We start from the raw sequence: 25145 nt of genomic DNA, 5'->3' as shown, positions 1-25145 counted from the left end.
TAAGATGTTGGATAAGTCAAGGAAGGTGTAACAAGCCGGACCCAGTTTAGCTCAAATTGCTGTGAAGTTGATTTAAAAATCCCATTAAAGGGAACCTGTCAGCAGGATTGTGCTGAGCAACCTACAGACAGTGTCAGGTCGGCAAAATTATACTGATTACAATGATACCTGGGTTGATGAAATCAGTCTTGTGGTTGTTGATTAATCTTTATTTTCAGTTTTTGATAAGGCTACGTTCACACTAGCGTTCTGCTAGTGTGCGTCGCCTTAGCGTCGGGCGACGCAGCGGCGACGCACGCGTCATGCGCCACTATGTTTAACATGGGGGACGCATGCGTTTTTGTGTGTTGCGTTTTGCAACACTTGCATCTTTTTTGCCGCTAGCGTCGGACCAAGAAAACGCAGCAAGTTGCATTTTTCTTGCATCCGATTTTCGGCAAAAAACGATGCACGCGTCGCAAAACGTAGCGTTTTTGCGTGCGTTTTGCCGCGTTTTTGTGTGCGTCGTGCGTTGCGTCGCCGACGCAGCAGCGCGCAACGCTAGTCTGAACGTAGCCTAAGCTCACGGTCCGGGGCGGCCCGTGAGGGAATCTGCATGTGGTGTTCTGCTTACATATTCATCTGTATGGCTTCTGACAGGTCACTGATCCCTCACTGACGTGTCTCCTAGTTTACATAATGAATATTATATAGATCTTGGAAAAAAAAAACCTTCTGCAGGCATGCGTCGGTTGCAACACCTGTGCTGCAGCACGATCGCATGTGAAATGGGCATATATTTTATTTGATGCTATAAACAAATTCAGAAAAAAACAAAAAAACGATCGGATAGATGCTACTGCGCAGGCGGTGCCATCTTGCTAAAGAAAAAAAAATAGCTTCCTCCAAGACTGTCTTTTGTTTTGTCTCAAATATCCTGAGATAAATCAAGTGGCTTTAACCTTCCTATGGATAACACTACATGTATTTCAGATGAGACTCGCCTATTCAAGTCTACAAGTGCCCCAAAAATCCTGTCCAGATAAACCAAACAATGGCCAATTTTAATTAACTTAGGAACCTGAATTTGGTCTTGTAAACTTTAATAAATACAGATGTATAAAAATGGATACCATACGAATTGCATATGGATCTCATCCAGACGACCATGCAGAAACAGAATCGTTTGTTTTTTCTGAATGAAAATCTGGTGATTTTTTTTTATGTTCATGTGAACTTAGCTTTGAATTTGAAAAAGGGTCCCTAGAGCCCCAAAACACGTTTTTTTAATGGAATTTTTAAACACCACTCCAGCAGTTTTGCTTTTTACAGTGCTGGAGTGGCACTTAAAATTAAAGCCACTTGCTCCGTTTTTATACTCACCTTACGGCGGCTTCACCTTTTACCAACGACCCTCCAGTCCTGCGGCGACATTTTGCGTCAGTAACTTCTGTCTATCACAAGAGCTCAATGTAACTCTATGAGTGTCAGAACGAGGCTCTCAGAGATGTATTGAAAAGTGACCTCCATGAAACACTAGAGCTTCCAGCAGGTTACTTTTCGCCAGCGACAGACGGGAATAACGCAGGAAAAGGATTAAGGCAGCAGTAGGGGAGTATGAGACAGGGGGCAGGGGAATTACATTTAAAGCACAATTCCAGCAGTGCAATAACCCCCCCCCCCCCCACTGGAGTGGTGCTTTAAATAAACTTCACAAGGATTTGATATAAAATGGATTACAGTGTACTATGCTTTCCTTGAAGTATCCTACATCCTATACCATTTTAATACTACTTGACAGATCTTCCAGTGAAATTGACACTCGAGCAGAAAGGGACATGGATTCTGGCGGCAACCACCGACTACACTTGCCTACATGCGATGCAATAGTGAAGTGTCTAGTGATGAGTGAACGTGCTTGGATAAGGTGTTATCCGAGCATGCTTGTGTACTAACAGAGTGTCTTCTGCGTGCTAGGAAAATATGTTTGCGTTCCCGCAGCTGCATGTCTCGCAATTGTTTGCCAGCTACAACACATGTGGGGATTGGCAGTTTGTTAGGTAATCTCTGCATGTTTTACGGTTGTCGAACATGCAGCCGCAGGGAATCCAACACATTTTTTACCACACCAAAGACGCCCGGTTAGCACCAGAGAAAGCCCAGATAACACTTTATCCGAGCATGTTCGCTCATCACTACTAGTGTCTATTGAGCCCAAACTTCTTAGGGGAGTATTCTACCCAACATCTGTTATTTTTCTTTCCCTAATATGTTGTACTACCCTGATGCAGGGCCTATATGCATTTCTTTTTTGTTCATATAGATTACTCATACCTAATCTGAAAAGTGCACAAGGTTCTAGATTAAGAAATGCATGGAAGACTAGATTTTCGCCATGCGTTATAGCACAAATCCTAAAATATAAATGTTCCCTCCTTTCCCAATAATAACAGTGTAATTGGCTTCTCTGACCTTTCCCGGCGCCTGCGCACTGCAGTACTTTGCTCTGCCCTCAACAGACAAGAAGAGGACGTCACCGTAAGAACATGGGAGGCCCCGAACCGCGACGCCCATCAGACCGGACCACAGCGGGACCGCCCCTGGGTGAGTATAATCTAACCTCTTTTTCTCATCTTTCAGGATACATTGGGGGCTTATCTAAAGCATTACAGAATGCTGTAGATAAGCCCCTGATGCTGGTGAGCTTAGCTCACCTTCGATTTTGGGGGTGACAGGTTCCCTTTAAATTTCTAGGATCATATTTATCATTGCAAGATTCATGTTAGGTCCCAAAACGATATAACGAAATATTCAACACCAGAAGAAAAATTAGATTTAGTTCTGTAGAGAAGGTGAATTGTTTCGCTGGTGGCATTGTTGCTTGATTGCAACTTTTATAAAAGCTTGATTGTGAAGTGTTGTAATCCAGGGTGATTATCACAAGAGATTAAAGCAGAGGACTATTCTCTGTTTACACCACAATTTACAACAACCTACAGCTCTGCAATCAGGCAAAAATTGCCGCAGTAAATTTTGTTGTGACCTGGATTTGAGGGGAAAACTAACAACAAAAAGCAGGATGATAATCCCTAAATATGTATGTTGCCATCATCAATCAAAAACAGTAAAATTAGCAATCAGCATATGATTATGCAACAACAGGCAAGCAATATTAATCACAACAGATTAATAATCTGCTCAACACAAATAGCTTGCACATCCTCTCCTGTCTGCACTGCCCAATCCCCTCCTGTCCGCACTGCCCAATCCTCTCCTGTCCGCACTGCCCAATCCTCTCCTGTCCGCACTGCCCAATCCTCTCCTGTCCGCACTGCCCAATCCTCTCCTGTCCTCTGCACTGCCTAATCCTCTCCTGTCCTCTGCACTGCCTAATATTCTCCTGTCCGCACTGTCCAATCTTCTCCTGTCCTCTGCAATGCCCAACATTCTCCTGTCCGCACTGCCTAATCCTCTCCTGACCGTCCTGTCCAATCCTCTCTTTTCCGCACTGTCCAATCCTCCCCTGTCCGCACTGCCCAATCCTCTCTTGTCCGCTCTGCCCAATCATCTCCTGTCTGCACTGTCCAATCCTCTCCTGTCCTAACTGCCCAATCCTCTCCTGTCCTAACTGCCCAATCCTCTCCTGTCCTCTGCACTGCCCAATCCTCTCCTGTCCGCACTGCCCAATCCTCTCCTGTCCGCACTGCCCAATCCTCTCCTGTCCGCACTGCCCAATCCTCTCCAGTCCTCTGCACTGCCTAATCCTCTCCTGTCCTCTGCACTGCCCAATCCTCTCCTGTCCTCTGCAATGCCCAATATTCTCCCGTCCGCACTGCCCAATCCTCTCCTGTCCGCACTGCACAATCCTCTCCTGTCCTCTGCACTGCCTAATCCTCTCCTGTCCTCTGCACTGCCCAATATTCTCCTGTCCGCACTGTCCAATCTTCTCCTGTCCTCTGCAATGCCCAACATTCTCCTGTCCGCACTGCCCAATCCTCTCCTGTCCGCACTGTCCAATCCTCTCTTTTCCGCACTGTCCAATCCTCCCCAGTCCGCACTGCCCAATCCTCTCCTGTCTGCACTGTCCAATCCTCTCCTGTCCTAACTGCCCAATCCTCTCCAGTCCTAACTGCCCAATCCTCTCCTGTCCTAACTGCCCAATCCTCTCCTGTCCTAACTGCCCAATCCTCTCCTGTCCTAACTGCCCAATCCTCTCATGTCCGCACTGCCCAATCCTCTCCTGTCCGCACTGCCCAATTCTCTCCTGTCTGCACTTCCAAATCCTCTCCTGTCCGCACTGCCAAGTCCTCTCCTGTCCGAACTGCCCAATCTTCTCCTGTCCACACTGCCCAATCCTCTCTTGTCCACACTGCCCAATCTTCTGTCCTCCGCACTGCCCAATCTTCTCCTGTCCTCCCCACTGCCCATTCCTCTCCTGTCCGCACTGCCCAATCCTCTCCTGTCCGCACTGCCCAATCCTTATTTGCAAAATTTATTTAAAACGTACATAAAAAATAACTTTTACTGCAAATATAATTAACTAAAACAGTGAACACCAACCACAAACACATTTTTAAAAGCACATGATATGTACAGTGGTTTTCTACCACAAACACAATGAACATTTGTGTTGCGTTTTTCTTAAAATGGACTCAATATGCATACAGTTGATCCTGTTGTGCCATTAGAAAAATTTAGTGATGGGGGCCACCTAACGCTTTCTGAAAAATGACCCTGAACCATCTGTTACCCTTAGGTAATGATGGCTAACCCTAGTTATATCAAGACCTTCCCTCTATCCTTCCCAGGCGTTTCCTCACAAAGTAGATTTATCAGGGGAATAGAATAAAGGGGTAACAAAATTATAAGTAAGTGGTAGGACAAGTTATAGACACAAGTCTGCCCCTAGTGATGTTCTAATCATTCCCCCAACCTACTAGTAGGAAAGATGAGAGAAGCTACCACATGTCTCCTATTGATAAAATAAAATGTACGTTATGAATGGATGAATCGATTTTATCTTGACCACGTGCCAACATTGCATGCTGTCATCAACTTGTTGCATTCACTTATTGCTTCTGTATAAATGTGGGGTTGAAGGCCTGCATTTGGGGGCAGCAGGAGAATCAGGAATGTGCTCGACTCATACATTCAGTGTATAATATACTAAATGAAGAGACAGAACATTTGTTAGAATCCCAATTTTGGGGATAAGTGAAGGCACCAGAAGTCCCACAGATATTTTCACCTATCTCGTAGGATGGTGATAAGTCTTGATGTAGGGAACAATCCTTTAGAGAACTATTGTGTGCTTTGCTTGTGCATACTTTCTTCACGAGAAATTTATTATTTTTCATCGCAGTTTTCCTAGTCATACATATTGATAAACTTGGTCTATTTACATGCAAAGGAAATTGGGTAGGATGGAAAAGCAAGTTACAGAGATCTCAAATTCTCTTTTTTTTCTGTCCAGATTTGTTGACTGAATACAAGAATGAATTACAACACTATATTTTCCTTAACCCCTTCATGACCTTGGGATATTCCATTTTTCCGTGTTCATTTTTTGCTCCCCTCCTTCCCAGAGCCATAACTTTTTTATTTTTCCGTCGATATGGCCATGTGAGGGCTTATTTTTTGCGGGACGAGTTTTACTTTTGAACTACATCCTTGGTTTTACCATGTCATGTACTAGAAAAAGGGAAAAAATCCAAGTGTGGTGAAATTGCAAAAAAAGTGCAATGCCACACTTGTTTTTTGTTTGGCTTTTTTGCCAGGTTCACTAAATGCTAAAACTGACCTGCCATTTTGATTCTCCAGGTCATTAGGAGTTCATAGACACCTAACATGTCTAGGTTCTTTTTTATGTAAGTGGTGAAAAAAAATTCTAAACATTGCTAAAAAACAAACAAAAAAAAATTATGCCATTTTTAATACCTATAGCGTCTTCATTTTTCATGATCTGGGGTCAGGTGAGGGCTTATTTGTTGCGTGCCGAGCTGACGTTTTTAATGATACCATTTTGGTGCAGATACGTTCTTTTGATCGCCCGTTATTGCATTTTAATGCAATGTCGCGGCAACCAAAAAAATAGAATTATTCTTACCGTTAATTCGGTTTCTAGGAGCCTTCCAAGACAGCCACCAGGAGGTTGTCTCCATTCCCTAATGGGGGACAGGAAGCCCAAGAGGTTAAAAACCCCTCCCACCTCCCATTAACCAGTGACTTACAACAGAACCCATAGCACCGGTTACCTTTAGGTTCTCAGAAAAATATCAAAGAACATCGGGAGGGAATTAATGCTGTCGTGGAAGGCTCCTAGAAACCGAATTAACGGTAAGAATAATTCTATTTTCTCTAGTAGCCTTCCACGACAGCCACCAGGAGGAATGCCAACCAATTCTGTATTTAGGGAGGGACCACAGCTTGAAGAACCTTTCGGCCAAAAGCAAGATCCCGATTGGACCAGAAGTCCAATCTATAATGCTTAGTAAAAGTGTGTAGGGAAGACCATGTTGCTGCCCTGCAAATCTGCTCCGATGAAGCGCCAGCCCTTTCAGCCCAAGAGACAGAAGTAGATCTGGTGGAATGGGCTTTTAGGCCAGCAGGAACAGCAATATTCTGAGTTGAGTATGCTTCAGAAATGGCCTTTTTTATCCAGTTGGCAATGGTACTCTTCGCTACCTTCTTGCCTTTGTTTCTGCCAGAAAGATGAACGAAGAGATTTTTGTCAATTCTAAATGATTTAGTATGTTCTAAGTAATATAACACTATACGTCGTACATCCAAAGTATGGAATCTGTGTTCTTCCAGATTTGAAGGATTGTGACAGAACGATGGGAGGACTATATCCTGTGATCGATGAAATTCTGACACTACTTTCGGTAGGAAACAAGGATCTGGACGGAACACAATGGAATCATCTCTTATGGTAAGATAAGGTTCTCTTATTGAAAGGGCTTGTATTTCCCCTACTCTTCTTGCGGTAGAAATTGCAACCAAGAAGGCCGTCTTGTAGGACAGAAGTTGCGAGGAACAAGATGATAATGGCTCAAATGGAGGAGCCGTAAGACCTTTTAGGACTATGTTTAAGTCCCACGATGGCACGAAAATTTGTCTTCTTGGACAATGTCTTGATGCTGCGACCATAAACCTCTTTATCCAACGATGACCCGCAAGGTCCCGATCAAAGACGGAACTTAAGGCTGACACTTGAACTTTCAAGGTACTTGGCTTCAGCCCCAACTCTAATCCTTTTTGTAAAAAATCTAATATTTGTGAAATATTAGGATGAAAAGGGTCAGGTTTATGAGGATGACACCACGAGGAGAATCTATTCCAGATTTTGCCATATATGGCATTGGTAATAGGTTTTCTAGATTTCTGTAGAGTAGATATTACCGACTCTGAAAGGCCCCTAGCTCTTAGTACCTGGGCTTCAATAGCCAGGCTGCCAGTTTGAACTTCTGTGGTTCTGGATGATAAAAGGGGCCCTGGCAGAGGAGATCTTCTGATACTTGAAGAAAGACTGGACCGTCCACCTTCAGTTCTTCGATGAGGTGGTACCAGCTCCTCTTCGGCCATGCTGGAGCTACTAAGATAGTCTGGACCTGATCGTCCCGGATCTTCCGGAGGGTCTTCGCAAGTAACGGTATTGGAGGGAACCCGTATGCTAGATGGAACCTCCAAGTATGAGCAAAGGCGTCTACTCCTTGAGACCTGTCCTTGGGGTTTAGGGAGAAGTAGTTCTCTACTTGTGCATTCTGGCTGGACGCTAGAAGGTCTATATCGGGAAGACCCCACCTGTCTGTCAACATTTTGAAAACGTCCGCCTTCAGGCTCCACTCTCCTGGATGTAAGACGTGACGACTTAGGCGATCTGCCTGAACGTTCACCGACCCCTTGAGGTGTATCGCTGAAAGTGAGAGGAGATGTTTCTCTGCCCAGCAAAATATTCTGTTTGAAATTGCTTTCAGTTGGTTGAACTTTGGACTCCCCTGGTGTTTTAGATGCGCAACAGTCGTCATATTGTCCGACACTCTGACATGATGACCTATAACGAGACTGCTGGCTGCCAGAAGGGCCCTCTCCACTGCCAACAGTTCTCTGGAGTTGGAGGAACCGGAGCTTTCCTTCTGATTCCAGAGACCCTGGAATGGAATTTGCGAGACCACTGCTCCCCAACCTTTTTGACTGGCGTCCGTTGTTACTGTAATTAGCGGATCTTGCACCCAGTCGACCCCCTTCAGTAGGTTTGATTGGATCGTCCACCATGTTAACGAGGCTTTTACCTTCCCTGGAGTGTAAACTCTTCTGTTTAGGGAATTTGGATTCCCGTTCCAGTTCCCTAAGATGTGCGCCTGCAAAACTCTGGAGTGGCTCTGAGCCCACTGGACTGATTGTATACAGGCCGTCATCGAACCCAGAAGAGACATCGCAACCCGTAAGGTCGGAGAACGTTGTTTCCTGAAGTGTGAGACCTTGGAAATTAGATTCATCCGATGTTCCTCTGGTAGGAAGGATTTTTGACCTTCTGAATCCAAGAGGACTCCGAGGAATTTCCTCACCTTTGATGGTGATAGCTGAGACTTTTTTAGATTTGGAATCCAACCCAAAAGCTGTAAGATGTTCAGAGTTTTGGAAATTCTCTGATTGAGAACTTCGGCGGAAGGACCAATTATTAACAGGTCGTCCAAGTATGGTACTATAGCGATGTCTTGGCTCCTGATATGGGCAACTGCTTCCGCCATGACTCTGGAAAACACCCTTGGGGCTGAGGAGATCCCGAAGGGGAGAACATTGTACTGGAAATGTAAGATTTTTTGGTTGAATTGGACCGCAAATCTCAGGTATTTCCTGTGCCGAGGATGTATTGGAATATGGAAATAGGCATCCTTGAGGTCTATTGTTGCCATATATGAATGAGGAGCTATTAGAGGGATGGCTGTTTTTACTGATTCCATCTTGAACTTGCGGTAGGTTATGTATTTGTTGAGAGCTTTCATATTTATTATAATACGAGATTGCCCGGAAGGCTTTTTTATCATGAAGATACGGGAATAGTGTCCTTCCCCTTGCTCGTTCACCGGGACTATGGATATAGCTCTTGAGTCTAGCAAGTCCTGTATTCCAGCCATCATCAACTTTTGAGTCTCCCGAGATGACGGGGAGGTGACTCTTAAGATCCTGGGAGGAGGCGCATCGAACTCTATCAGTAGACCCTGTTGGATTACACTCACCACCCAGGGGCTGTTGGAGATATTCTGCCAACTGTGAACGAAGTTCGAAAGCCTCCCCCCCACCGGATCGGAGTCATTGCTTTTCTTGTTGTGTCTGTTGGGGAATAAGGATGTTTTTAGGCTTCCCCTTAGCATAACTCCACCTCCCGGTTTTTCCTTTCCCTTTACCCTGGGAGGGCTGGGGCTGGGAGGGTCGAAAAAAACGCTTCCTGGGAGGTCTCTGCTCAGGAAGGGTTTTCTTTCTGTCTGTGGCTTTCTCTAAGATGTCATCTAAGGAGGGCCCAAACACGTAGTCACCCTTAAAGGGAATAGAACACAGTTTTATTTTTGACGTAACGTCTCCGCTCCACATCTTTAACCAGAGAGCTCTTCTGGCTGAATTTGTCTGGACCAAGGATCTGGCGGCCACCCGGATAGATTCCAGTGAGGCATCTGCAAGGAAACCTGTTGCCCTGTGTAAGATAGGCAAAGAGTCCAGTACCTCCTCTCTTGGGGTACCCTGAGAGATGTGGCTTTCTAACTCTTGTATCCAACGAAAGAGAGAGCGGGCCACGCAGGTGGATGCTATATTGTATCTGAGGGCTGAGGTAGACGTTTCCCAGGATTTTTTGAGAAGGCTCTCAATCTTCCTATCCAAGGGGTCTTTTAATTGGGAGGAATCCTCGAACGGCAGAGCTGTCTTTTTAGCCACTCTAGCCACCTGGACATCAATTTTTGGAATGTCCCATTTTATTAGGTCCTCCTCAAGAGGGAACCGATGCTTAAAGTCTGGAGGCGTTGTTAGCCGTTTCTCAGGCAATTCCCATTCATTATTAATCATATCAATTATGCTTTTATGGACGGGGAACCCGGGTTGTTTTTCAGTATGTATGCCAAACAGTTCGTCTTGTATAGACTGAGGAACTGATTCCTCTTTTAGCCCCATAGTGTTCCTCACTGCAGATACCAATTCCTCAATATATTCAGAGGAAAAAAGGTATTTCCTAATTTCCGCAGATTTACGTGGTACCGCATCTTCCCATTTGACAGAGGAAGACGTATAAGACCCCTCAGACTCTGACTCAGAGTACTCCTGGATTTTCCTCTTTTTAGGGAGTGATGGACCAGGTGAGGATGGTGGTGGCGGTGGAGGTGGGAAGAGTGTGGCCAAAGAGGTTTGAACCTCCTGCCTAACCAAGGAGCGAATTTCATCAATCAAAGAAGGGTGTTCCGCTCTGACGATTTTATCCGTGCAAGGTTGGCATAACTTTTTCTCCCAATCTGGTGGCATTTTTACATTACAGGTGGCACATTTGCGCTTGGTAATGTTTTTAGGGCCAGGCTTGACTCCCTGCAATGAGAGAGGAAGCCGTGTAAGAAAAGGTATATTGAAAAATGTGCCTTTAAATGGGACCCCCTCTGCCGTACTTACTAGGGCTTGGGGAGCGCTGGGCTCTGCAGCTGCAGGGCAAGACGCATCCATGCTTACAGCAGCTTACCTGAGACGTCTTCGCAGCTTATGTAGAAAATAAGCCTGCACCAGCGCGTGGCAATTAGCCGCCCCTCCCCCTCCGGAGTCCCAGGCAGGCGTGCGAGGATGCAGCGTGCCTCGCACGCCGTTCGGTAATCCATTCTGGCCTGTATCGCTCCTGCACAGGAGCGCCGACCCGGAAGTGGAGCGTCACCTGACTTCCGGGTCGCCGAACAGCGCGCGCTAGGAGGGGGAAACGCCGGAGAGCTCAGGGAGGCCTCCGGCGGGCACCCCGACCAGCTTTATCCCCGCAAGAGGACGCAGGAGGCCGGGGGAATGCGGTCCCAGAATCCCGAGGAGACGGGAGGCACAGCGCAGGAGGAAGCCGCGGGGGGCCCGACCTTAAGTGCCCGGCAAGAAATTTAACACAGGTACTCTGCTTAGAGCCGCCGCAGCAGCGCACCAGGAACCTCTCCATGCCCCATGGGGGACAGGAAAGACACTGGTTAATGGGAGGTGGGAGGGGTTTTTAACCTCTTGTGCTTCCTGTCCCCCATTAGGGAATGGAGACAACCTCCTGGTGGCTGTCGTGGAAGGCTACTAGAGAAAAAAGTAATTCGGGCGTTTCAAATTTTTTTTCTCACTACGCCGTTTAGCAATCGGGTCAATCCTTTTTTTTATTGATAGATCAGGCAATTCTGAATATGTGTATATTTGATTTTTATATTGTTTTATTTTGAATTGGGAGAAAGGGGGGTGATTTAAACTTTTATATTTTTGTAAACATTTTTTTTTTACTTTTGCCATGCTTCAATAGCCTTCATGGGAGACTAGAAGCTGGCACAACTGGATCGGCTCAGCTACATAAGAGCGATCATCAGATTGCTCCTATATAGCTGAATTACAGGCTTGCTATGAGCGCCGACCACAGGGTGGCGCTCACAGCAAGCCGGCATCAGCAACCATAGAGATCTCAAGGAGACCTCTGGTTGTTATGCCGACGCATTGCTGAGCCCCAATCATGTGACAGGGTCGGCGATGCGCTCATTTCCGGCCCGATGGCTGGAAGCGGTAGTTATATGCCGCTGTCAGCGTTTGACAGTGGCATTTAAACTAGTTAATAGCGATGGGTGAATCGCGATTCCACCCGTCGCTATTGCGGGCACATGTTAGCTGTACAAAACAGCTGACATGTCCCGGCTTTGATGCGGGCTCATTGCCGGAGCCCGCACCAAAGCAGGAGATCTGACCTCGGACGTACTATCGGAAGCACCAATGTGTTTTCCTATACATTGTACATTAACATAATAATGTTATTATGAAGTATGAAGTTATTAGGAACTAACAGTTCCTATAGTTACTGTACTCTATTACCAGAATTGGCACCCATTGTAAAGACTGCCAAATCCCTAACATAATGTTATGAGAAAAATATTGCAATTAAACAAAATTTCTAAGAATGAATGAAATAAAAAATAGAACTCAATACATGTATTCTCAACATTAGAATAAAGCTTCGATTTTCAGATGGGTGTACAACATCCTATCATCTGATAATATGTAGAATTGAAGACTATATTGCTCCCACCGATGTATGAGAACATTAAGAGATGTACTGTGACTACAGGGGCATTTACACTGCAAGATAATTGTGAATGAGCATAGTTAAAAACAATCGTTTCATCATTATCTTGACTTGACTTGTAAACACAGTGAATCAACTGTATTGTGCCAAGTACTGCTTATATAGGGTGGCCACTCATGCACGAAGGCCCACCAGGGGATTCACCAGTTCTCCTGTTGGCCAGTCCTAGTCTGCTTACGAACATTTCAGCAAAATTGGGAGCACACTCCTGGTTATCTCAAGTATTCATCTTGTTGACGAATCTGGTATACACTGTATTAGGGACCACAGTAGTGTGAAATCTCCCTCGATATATAAGGCAGTAATATTGAAATGCACCGTGTAAGAACAGGAATAACTGTATACCGTATAAAATCTTCTTCGTCTTCTCTTTTGGGTCTAAGCAGCTTGGGTTGAGTCATGTTCAGCCAGTTGGGAAGTGACTTTAAAAGTCGTGTAATGTCATCATCCTTGGCCCAGGATGCGCTGATCACAAATTTCTCATCAGATTGCACAATACTCCTAGGGGAGAAAAACAGTTTTTTTTAATACCACTGACCTGTAATGTTTTTTTCCATAGGCAGTTATGATGCAATTTAAATTGATTTCCATTACTGAAAAAAAAAAAAGAAAAAAAAAAAAAGCCAACTTTATGATTAGTAATACCTCTTAACATCATCAAATACTCTGATCATCATAACAGACACTTTTAGGAACCTTCCCCCACTTCTAATAGATAGACCAATGTCACGCAATTTTTTCTTCTTGTTGTACAAGCAGTTCTTGACTCGCCTCCCTGGTTAGATCTTGTTCTGAGCAGACTAATCATGTATGGGGGAACAACACATTTGTCCCTAAACACAACATAATTCATCTTTGCAAGAGGGTAAAGGACCAGTCTATCAGTGTGATGTCATTCATCGTTGTCAATAATTCTTTGGACATAACATATTGTTAGCTTATCCCTAGGATCGGTCATTAGTCACAGATCAGTGGGCATCTGACACCCAGAGATCCATCTTGGATCAGCTGTAATTTGCTCCATTGGCAGCTCAATGTAATAGCTTTGCATAAGTCAACAGCATGTTGTGCCGGGACAACCCCTTAAATTAATGACTTTCTCTATCTGCACTTCTAATCCCACCCCAACATAGTAGATACATGTCTTCTGGTGTATGTGATAGGAACTTAAAGCGGAGTCCCTATAGGGACTGTAAGGCTATGTGCGCACGTTGATATGCTTGCAGAAACTTCTGCAAGGTTTCTGCATCTCTTGGCAGCAAAAACGCTGCGGAAAATTCCGCTGCATTTTTAGTGCGTTTTTGCATGCGTTTTTTCACCTGTACATTCAATGGGTCAAAAACGCAGACAAAAACGCACAAAGAATTGACATGCTGCAGATTTAACGCACACAGCAAAGCCTGAAAGGAAAAATACTGATCATGTGCACAGCACTTCAGGATTCTCATTGACTTTGCTGGCATAAGGATTCCATAACATTTCTGGGCCAATTCCCCAAGGAAAAAAAAAATGCATCAAAAACGCATCATGTGCACACAGCCTAAAACCTACGTAAAATATTGTGGGATATGATAAAGCACTGCCAGGGCATATGTCTCATCTGGAAAATATGTATAGCACAAATATAGGATAAACGCTCATTTATACTTAAGTAACAAACAGCGTAAATTCTTCGAGCTATTAATTAAATGGGTTATAATAATAATAATAATAATAATTTTTATTTATATAGCGCCAACATATTCCGCAGCGCTTTACAAATTATAGAGGGGACTTGTACAGACAATAGACATTACAGCATAACAGAAATACAGTTCAAAACAGATACCAGGAGGAATGAGGGCCCTGCTCGCAAGATTACAAACTATGGGGAAAAGGGGAGACACGAGAGGTGGATGGTAACAATTGCTTTAGTTATTCGGACCAGCTATAGTGTAAGGCTCAGGTGTTCATGTAAAGCTGCATGAACCAGTTAACTGCCTAAGTATGTAGCAGTACAGACACAGAGGGCTAATACTGCATAAAGTGTATGAGAACATGTTTACCACAACTTAGAATGTAACCATTGCATAAAGGAAAGCTATTCAAGTTGAGAAATGCAAAAAAAGAGTGAGGAATTATAACACAAACTTATTTTTATTGCAGGGTCTGTAAGTGCAGCAAATGTATTAGAATGGCTCACACTCTATTATAAACTTCGTGCATGCTCAGACACTCTTTGCTGGTCATATGTTCATTCTTTTGAGCATCTTTTAATTAAATGCTGTAGCCTTAGAAAGAAGATGTTTCAAAGAAAAGCTATGTCCATCTTTTATGCGATTCCAGCTAGGAAAATGCTACAAACTAAACAATACAAGTCAAATATGATGACAAAAAAAGCATAGAAAATGTCCAAGCATTTTTCTGAGCATTTTATATTTCGCCTTAAAAATGCTAGCAATTTATTCATTGCTCAATGGATTGGAAATTTCTTTAAAAAATGCCAATAAAACGACACCCGCAAAACCCTAAAAATACATCAAAATGGCCAGCAAAAAGAAAAAAAAATGTGAACAAATCGCTTGAAAAAAATGACCAGAAAAAAATGGGCATTCTTAAAAAATGCAGAGAAAATGCAAGGGACAAAAACAATTCATGTAATGTCTTCCACTTGAAAAATGGACAGAATTGACAGCCAGAAAAAGATGCAGTGTGAACATACTCTAAAAGTGTCCACAATCACCCAGAATTTAGACTAATTTAACCTTAAAATTACACACCTGGGCAAAGCTCTCACATTTGTTTAAATGGGTTGTCCACTTCTAGGACAACCACTCTGGATCTAAATGTTTGGTCCCGATAAAATAAAAAATCTTATACTCCCCTCTTGTACTGCCGGTGTCGGCTCTCGTGAGGTTGCAGGATTCGTGGTGCCTGATTCCCAATCAGCGGTGGTATCACTTTACCTGCCTTCATACGGATTGACCATGAAGAGGAAGCCAGGGCTGCAGCTAATCTGATCTCTGACTTACTTTTCATGTTCAATTCAATGGCAGTGATGCCCGCGCAAATTGGGTGCCAAGCACCACGTGTCATACCACATGAGAGCCCCGAGACTGCTGGTGACGACAACGCTGGAATTGCGGGAGGCGAGTACAACTTTTTAATTTTATCGCCAACAGTTATTTCAAGATGGGGTTGTCCTAGTAGTGGGCAACCCATAAAAGAGGACCAGATCAATTACACTTGGATTTGTAATGAACATTAGATCTTTAGCATGTGATGCCAGTTTATGATTTAGTTCCTCACCATCTTTTACATTTCGTCAAGCAGCCACTTAATCTGTTAGTTACATCAGGAGGCTGAAAATGTTACATGTGTTTATAGGTCCATAACAATGGACAGTAATTTACATCAATTATAGGCAGGGTATAACTGTTCGTTATCTGGAAATATGGATAAAAAAACCTATGATCTGTATAGTGTTGGTTACATTGTTACAGTAAGTACAGTAGGGCATATTATACGTATTCTTAATATATTTTTTAATCACTTTGAACTTGTAGATACTTACAGTATACCAATCATGTAAGGGATACAGTAAATTTCTAACAAAGTGAATAAATCTCTATTATAAAAAATTATACCTTTATTAAAATTATTAAAGGAAAAAATAAAAACTTGGTAATTGCTATCCAATAACTGCTTATACATATATCTATGTGGTGACCAAATAATATCCAATAGTAAGTTCCTACTTTGACTACCTTCTAATTGCTCCTGAAGAACTAGTATGAATGGGCTTATGCATCGAGTTACGGCACTTTGGTAGCTAGATGGGGTCCTTCTTATTGAAGTAACTATTTGCATCTGGTCTGGGTCCGGTTTTACTTATTTTATACCACCCCATATGGGTTTGAGGATACAGGTGTATACCTATATATTAGTTGGATTAAGCACAATATGCACTTTATTAGATGCACAGACACTTTCTCCATACAACATATATTGTGCAGTTGTTTATGCACTTATAAATATTGGGGGTTACCGGTATATATACGCCTGTCTATATATTGGCAGGACCACGCTTTGGCTTCATATTGTTTGATGCTCCATCCTCTTTTTTCAGGTATATTGGCACTGGGGACTTACATTAGTCAGGACTACCTATTATCAGACAATGAGAGCACCATAACTTGCTTTATCTAGGGGGCCAACCTCCCCGACAAGGCAGGGCTTATCGTTAGGGTGCATCAGTGAGGGAAAATGTTAGGACACCCCACTGCCTCACCTTGTTTTCAGTCCTGTTTTCTATTGGACATATTAATTCGATAATATTTGGTCAACATCTAGATATATGTAAAAGTAGCTGTTAGATAGGAATTACCAAGTGTATTTCCTTTTTCTTTTAATCATATTAATAAAGAGATAATTTTTAATAATGAGGATATATTCACTTTGCTAATAATTCACTTTCCACATGTAGAAATACAGTCTAGTACTTTTTAGTCACTTCAAAGAAATGAAAAATAACAAATAAATATGTGTTTGGTCTTATAAGGCAACAACGAGAGCGAATGCATGAAAAACATGTTAACAAAAATCTGTGTAGTGGTCATTTGCGATTATTAAAGGGAATCTGTCTCCAGATTTTTGCCACCTAATCTGAGAGCAGTATAATATAGAGGCAGGAATCCTTAATACGGCAATGTGCCCCTTACTGGCCTGCATGCTGCAGTTTTGATAAAATCACTATCGTATCAGCAAATTATCACTAGAGAACATGTAAACTTTCTGCCACGTAGTTCTCCACATTCATCAGCTCTGTGTAACCATGCCCACACCAAGGATCGGTGGCTTTCTGCCTACGAACAGAGTACACAGAAAACTGCCAACCAGTGGTGTGGGTGTTTTTACACAGAGCTCAGCATTCAGAGAACTGGAAGACCTTGTCAGTAAAGAAGAGGGGCCTCAAACTGTTCCTGGAGCTGGGACACTAACTATCCCTGTCCTGGCAGTAATATTAAAGGTAGAGAGGACCGAGTCTTCGACCTTACTATGTTCCTGTTAAAACCCCAATCTGATCCCTCCCCCACCCCATGAGGCATGGGACAGAAATGATAAGTAAGCCAGACACAAAGACAAAATAGGGAAAACAGAAAACCTCTATCAAACAAAAGCACTAACCAACAATAGGGAGGAGGATAGGGACTGGGAGGAATAAACTAAATGGGAAAAGACACCAGGAGAAAAACATACATGTACAACAGCAAACTACAGAACACCACAACTCCAACTCCACACTTCAACTACTTAGCTTTAGCACACAGCACAGGTAGATAAATCTCCAATAGCAACAACAAACTCCAATTCAGCAAGCGTCTCCTAAGGGTAAGGAAGCAGAGATTTCACCGTCAAGACAGCGTGTCTGCCTAGGTTTTATAGGAAGAGTTAAGGACCAGAACAGAAGCAGCTGAAATGGAGCTGAATGTGTCTGACCAGCATAGAAAGGGTTGTTAACCTCTTCAGAATCAAAAGAAACCAATTTCAAAACCAGTGATCTTCCACCCCCAGATCTCCCAGATTGGCGTGAAGACACTCGTGACAGATCTGCAGTAGCTAATACAAAGATTTTACCAAAACCGCAGCACCCAGTAAAGTAAATGACACATCGCTTAATCAAGGTCTCTGCCCCCACATCATGTTGCTTCTCAGGTGAGGTAGCAAAAACCTGATGACTGAATCCCTTTAAGTGTAACTAAAGATAACAATCATTAGTGATAGTACTTGGTCCGATAGTTTAATAAATAGTTCAATTAGCAATAAACAATACCAACAATAAACAGTTACGGCTTAATGTATAATCATTAACGGGTGAATGTTAGTAAGAAATCTCGTGAATCCAATAGAAAATACTTGGAAACATACTATTATAACTTCTATAATACCGAATATCCAATATAATTACACAGACCATCCAACTGAAAAAAGATGCTTGTGGACTCGAGCTCAGCCATTATAATTAGGTTAATTGTTACTTCCAAAAGCTATTATCAGCTAATTAATTCACAGATCTCTGCTACAAAGGAAAAGCCTTCTATAACATATCTGTTATCTTACTATCAAATGGGGAACGAAAACTGGTTAAACCACTGTTCACAAAGGTAAGGTGGATATAAATAATATTATTATTTATTATGCATTGCTTATATAGCGCTATCTTATTCCACAGCGCTTTACATATATTATCATACTAACGATTTCACAATTGCTAATGATATGTTAAACTTTGGTGGGATTGCTTCTAACTGACGGAAATCTTATGGGGTAATGTAAGAGCATAATAAATCCAATAGATTCATAGGCTGAAAAAAACCTACCCACACAGGTCCATCAAGTTCAACCCTTCTCCACCACTTGTACATTCCTTATCACTAGGCTATTTATAACCCACCATGTATTTGAAGGGAGAAGCATCCAGCTTTTTTTAAATGCTGTTATAGTGTTAATACTATTATTATTATTTATTATTATAGCGCCATTTATTCCATGGCGCTGTACATGTGAGGAGTGGTATACATAATAAAAACAGGTACAATAATCTTGAACAATACAAGTCACAACTGGTACAGGAGGAGAGAGGACCCTGCCTGAGCATGATATGATGCTGGTGACGGGGGACATAGAGTCCCTCTACACCAGCATCAGACATGAGGATGGCATCAGGGCTGTGGAGGTCTTTTTGAGTATGTCCAACTTACCTTTGGATATAAGGAAACTTATTGTCTTTCTTCTTAGGTTTACATTAACTCACAATTTTTTTGTTTTCAAGGGGTCTTTTTTCCTGCAGCTCCAGGGAACAGCTATGGGGGCCTCCTTCGCCCCGGCGTACGCTAATCTGTTCCTAGGGCTGTGGGAGAGAGACCTCTCCCTGCCGGATCAGTCGTTGCCGATGTGCCGTGTCCTTTCTTGGACACGGTACATCGATGACATTTTACTGATCTGGTAGGGGTCACAGGATGATTTAGAGACATTCATGTCTTCCCTCAATAACAACCAATTAAAGGGACACTGTCACCTGAATTTGGAGGGAACAATCTTCAGCCATGGAGGCGGGGTTTTCTTGCCTTGCGCAGGCGTGTACTATGGAGGACAGAGAATGAACTTCAATCCAATATTACAGCCAGCATGCAGCCAGCGGGTAAGGAAAGGGTGAATCAAACACCCAAAAACCCCGCCTCAATGGCTGAAGATTGTTCCCTCCAAATTCAGGTGACAGTGTCCCTTTAAATATATACATCACTTACAAGTATGATCCGAAAACTATTGAGTTTCTGGACATACTTCAGTATAGAGATGGGAAGGGGAAGCTACAAACCAATATCTTCCGGAAACCAACCTCCACACTTATACTGTTACACGCAACCTCGTCACATCCTGGCCACATGATCCAATCGGTCCCCACCGGGCAATTTCTACGATTGCGTACACTATGTTCAACAGATGAGGAGTTTTTCAAACAGGCCGAAGACTTTGTTTCAAGTTTGAAAGAATGTGGTTTTAGCAACTGCATGATTAAAAAGGCCTTTAATAGGGCCAAACGCTCATCAAGGAATACCCTACTCCATGGCCCGAAACAACAAAAAAAAAATCAGGATGTTGTAAGATTTGTGAAGGATTTCCATTCACAGTGTGACCGGATGAGAGGAATCATGGATAAATCATGGCATATTTTGAAAGCGGATTCAATAATCTCCAGATTTTTGCCTCCAAGAGCCGCAATTGCAGCAAGAAGATCCAAAAATCTGCGTGATTATCTGGTTCATGGTCACTACACCGGGGAGCCCAGTAACAAGTTTCTGGATCAGGTGTCAGTACGAAATGGATGCTTCCCATGTGGCCGATGTGTTGCATGTACTAATATTGACCGTGTAGATAATTTCGTAAGTCAGGATGGACTACGCGAATTTAAGATTAAAAAACGGATCACTTGTACAAGCAAACATGTGATTTATTATGCTTTATGCCCATGTCACAAAATTACGAGTGAGGAAACACGTACTGGGTATTGAAGCAGCAGCAATAGCGGAAATTTGTGGCATCGCTGATAACTATTCCTCGCCACTTTAGGAAATATCATGATTGTAATGGTGATCTCCTTAGGGTGCTTGGCATTGACATGCTCGATATGGGCATTCAAGGTGGAAAAATTACTAAAAGGTTGGCCCAGTTAGAGTTCAGGTGGATATGGACCCTTGGCACGGTACATCCGTCTGGACTCAATGACAACATTAGCTATGCCCCATTCTTATAATTTTCTCATCGCTGATTGATTGTCACTCATCTATTTACTGTCCCCATATTTTAATTCTAATTATATTGTTTTATTTTTTTTTAGTATATATTAGTTATGGTTCGTCTATGTGATATCTGGTGGAGGTGCAGGGAGCGGCATGAAGTGGCTCCATACATTATTGAAGAATTTCAAAATGAATCCATTTAGAAGACATCAGTGAGTACAATGATTTTATGATTATGATATCATGATTGCTATGACTATACTATAATAAATGTGTGTGTTACGTCTATGTATTGTGATATGAAATCGTATTGTACACGTATGGGATTAATATCTGATGCCGCATTGTATTATATGTATTTTCACTTTATTTAATATATTTGCACTGCCACTATGTAGATCATATGGATTTAGTGAGCGCTTATGAGGTCTCCATATTACTCCCCCTTTGCCGTGCACTTTGCCTGCTTGATGCGGCGCCTGTTTGCTCTCGGCATCTTGTGATGTGGTAGGGGCCCGCCCCGGCTCTGCCCATGTTGTGACGCCGACGCCTGCTGGCGTTGTGGTTGACTTGGCAACGGTGAGCGTCCCATTTGGGGGCGAGAACGGGGCTTCTGGCTGTGCGGCGTACCATGCCAATGCCAGCCGCTGTAAAGAACGGAGACACTCATACAGCGATAGGCCCCTTGAGAAAGGAAGAAAACCAATAAAGGATGGATACACGAGCTAAAATGAACAATTTTTATTGAAGACAGAAATCTAAAAAGGTATATAAATACAACATTACAGACAACTATAAAAACAGATGCAATGGAAAAAGAAAGGCAACACTAGTGCCACGCACAAGAAAAAATGGTCAGGTAAGCCATACAAAGGATACATATAAGTATATGCCTATAAATAATCAAAATAGGTGAGCTGATTACTCCACATGCATACAAATCCAAGAAAATAATTGTACCAATAGCTACTAGAGCATAGGAGCAGCCACACCAACATTAGAAGGCTCCATGGCGTACCATATCAATTAGGAGGTTCAGAGTATAAACATACAAGCAGTTACTTTAATACAATCCTAATACTATCAGGAAACCCATATAGCCTATTGGTAATAGTATAAGTCAATATTATACCAGGGACGTCCCATAAATATATAGTAGGTCAAGCCAGACTAGATCCCGGATAGTAGCAAAAGGATAGAGGAGGAAAGAAAGGAATAAAATACCAAAGAATAAACCAACCTGCTGCTTGTGCGGGGAAAGAGGGGCCCCAATGCGCGTTTCGCATACGTTGCTTCCTCGGGGGGCGCTCTTGAGAAAGGAGTCCGAAATGCGCGTCGGGGCGGACGCGCTGCTGTAGGTTTCAACGGCATTCAATACCACGGGCCCTCAAAGGTAATTATACCTAAGCATTATATCAAGCATGGTTTTGTAGGATATTATATATACCCATAGGGATAGTAGAGTGAAGAAATGGGTGGTTAGTATTGATAGGGATAAGTAATATGTCGGTCCAAGTGATTGTTTATTGGCCCATCTTTTCCCATACTATGTTACATCAACAGCCACCCAATATGAACTATATATTCGTGGTAGCCGTTTGTTGTTTACAGCTGTGCGTCTTTTATGGGTGATTGTAATGGGTGGGTTGTCTGTCTCCCCTAACCTGGGTGGTATGGTTTTTAACTATGTCTTGTTTGAATAATAAAATTGTCTTGTATTTTGATACTATAACAATAGCCTTGTGATCACTTCTTTTGCTCTTATCTATGTAGAAGTTGGTGATAGGCTGCAGGAGTTCTATAAGTAACATGGTGCATGTATATGGCAATATATGAAATAGGAAACTTCTAAATAGCCACCATGGTAATTAGTCATACTTTATTATATGTATTCTTAAAAAGGCTGTAGTTAGTTTGGTCATTGTATAATAAAATGTCATGCATTTTTCTAATATTCTTTAAATTCTCAGCATTTTCTTTTGGAAAAGATTGTCTTGCATTTGCAATAAATCTGTTGTCATTGGGGCACAATTCGGATCCCACCACTGTTGGTGAGAACAGAGAATGTTAGCCATAGTTGTAAGGTAGCCCAAATCTCTCTCCTGCCCTAATCGTCTGCCACAATCCATTAGTGTAATTTTAGAATAAATTAGCATTGACTGTAGCTGATTCAGGCATCCTTGATTCTATGGTAAATTACAATAGTGACCAGATGTTACACCGCTGTGAATGGGATTTTGTGGGGGAAAAAAAACACATTTACATATTGCTGTGAAAAGTGCGGTTTTAAGGACTTGCTACGTTTTGATGCATAATTCACTATTTGCATTCACATAGAACATTAAAAAGCTGAAGAATGGGTTTGAATAATATTTTCCTTTTCTTTACTTTTAAACTGCAAATATTGTCAAAACTTCGACTTGATAGAATTGTATTAAATTCTTAGCTGTGAAAACTATTAGGTCCCCGTGGGCATATTTTTTTCATGATTTCCAACCATGTTATGAATAGTCATCTTTCTTTTCTTAAATGGAACGAAGCTGAATGATGGAGACGTGATAAAACAGAAAAGAGGCAAAAAATAAAGAAAAAGAAATGACACCTTGTTTCTGCTTCTTGAAGCACAGCTGACTCCTGAGCCGCCCAGCAGAGACATCATTGTGCTGTACTGTCACTGATGTCAGCTGAGATCAGGAACTGCTCGCCCATCTGCCATCCACTGACTTTACCTGCCACACCTCATTACCTTTTTCATCAGGAAACTACCTTGTAGTGTGAATGACATCCAGTTACTTCTATCAGTAGTCTCATAAGGGAGGAGAATTGAAAGTGCAATTTGAAGGAACACTATGTTCTGCATTGAAAAGCACTGTGCCCTGCATGTAATGATGTTGCCCTATTTATAACTGTAATGGGCTCATTTACACTACGCTCTCCATGAAGTGCAGGCATCCCCTACTGAGGTCAACAGCGCATTGACTCAACCATGTCACCATTTCCTGTGTCATCTGAAGACACGAGAAATGGAATTCTCGAATATCATTCTTTGGAAGGATTTGATGTCAAATAGGAGGGGCCACTGACTTGGAGCCACGCTTTTGGTTTTACAGTGGATGTTGGAATGTCAGCTGCATCTATGGACTTGTTCACCCTACTGTAGTTTTGGTTTGAGCACAGTCCATGAAAAAACTGACATAACACGGACAGCACTAAGACCAGTGGTCTCCGAGTATGTGTTACTGCTCGGAGATTTAGTTTTTGTTGACGCAGCTGAATGATTTGTGGCTGCTTGATTACATGTGGGGATTCCCTAGCAACCAGGCAACCCTCACATGTACTCAGGCTGGCTAGTAGCTGTAAATCATTCAGCTGTGTCAACAAAAACAAAATCTCAGAGCAGTTAGAAATAATCGGAGATAGACCGAGCAACAAGTAAATTCGCTTATAACTTAGTTATTAGCAATGAACCGATCTGGTTTGATACAAATTCGACAGATTGCACAGATTTGTTCAGGAAATCCAATTCACTCCATACAAGTGTATGGATAGCGTGGCCATGTCTACTGACTGGAAGTTCGTATAACACATACACATCCTCCAGACCCGGGTCGTAAACCGGCGAATCCCCACAGATCACAGCGCAGTGCTGGGGGATTTAAAGTCTGCAGTCACACAAAGTGACGGCAGACTTGTTGATTTTGACCTCAAAACCCCTTTAAGACAAGCGTGATTCTTCAAGAAGAATGAGCCTCATAAGGAATCACGCACCTCTCATTTCAAAAAGACCCCTCATAAAGACCGTCATGAACAACAACATTTGGATCCTTCAGACGAAACCTGAAAACCCATCTCTTCAGGAAAGCCTGCAGCCTGCACTGACCTCGCTGCCGCCTCATCACTACCGATGCTACTGCCTCACCAACACCGGAGCTCCTGCAAACCTCAACCTACTGTCTCCTTCCCCACCATTCTGTAGAATGTAAGCCCGCAAGGGCAGGGTCCTCGCCCCTCTGTATCAGTCCGTCATTGTTAGTTTGCTTACTGCAAGTGATATCTGTAATTTGTATGTAACCCCTTCTCATGTACAGCACCATGGAATCAATGGTGCTATATAAATAAATATTTTATTATGTATACCCCTCCTCACATGTAAAGCGCCATGGAATAAATGGCGCTATAACAATAAAAAATAATAATAATAATAATAATAATAATGAACAAGGCCAGTATTAAAGAATCATGGCCATGGTATGTAAAAAATAATATAAATAAATACAAATATAAAATGTTATTAATGGGAAACATCTTAAATATTTATCCTCCACACTGTAGCACAACTGTCATGCGATCTTATAAGATGCTTATTTACAGTCCTCCACATCAAAGTTCTTGTGGTAGCACCAATTTCTGACTTATGAAATTATAGTGACATAGGCTTTAATGTATTAATTTAAATATAGGTATTATTAAATACTTAAATGGCTATTCTACTGAAGAGTCCACAGTAATAAATTATTTCACTGCATTAAAGAAATACATTTTGGGAGTAGACC

At 42.4% G+C, this 25145-nt stretch overlaps 1 protein-coding gene across 1 annotated transcript in view; it reads right to left on the bottom strand.

The window, feature by feature from the left end:
- The window catches only part of EXOC4 (exocyst complex component 4), a 684877-nt gene that overhangs the window by 188987 nt on the left and 470745 nt on the right, over positions 1–25145 (bottom strand). The window contains exon 13 of the mRNA XM_069765360.1: positions 12659–12814. Within this exon, the coding sequence (XP_069621461.1) occupies positions 12659–12814 (156 nt within the window). The remainder of the gene's footprint in view (positions 1–12658; positions 12815–25145) is intronic.

This window comes from Ranitomeya imitator, chromosome 4 (assembly GCF_032444005.1).
Source record: "Ranitomeya imitator isolate aRanImi1 chromosome 4, aRanImi1.pri, whole genome shotgun sequence".
Classification (NCBI taxonomy): Eukaryota; Metazoa; Chordata; class Amphibia; order Anura; family Dendrobatidae; genus Ranitomeya; species Ranitomeya imitator.
Note: the sequence above shows the minus strand (reverse complement) of the source record. Positions and strands in the feature narration are given on the sequence as shown.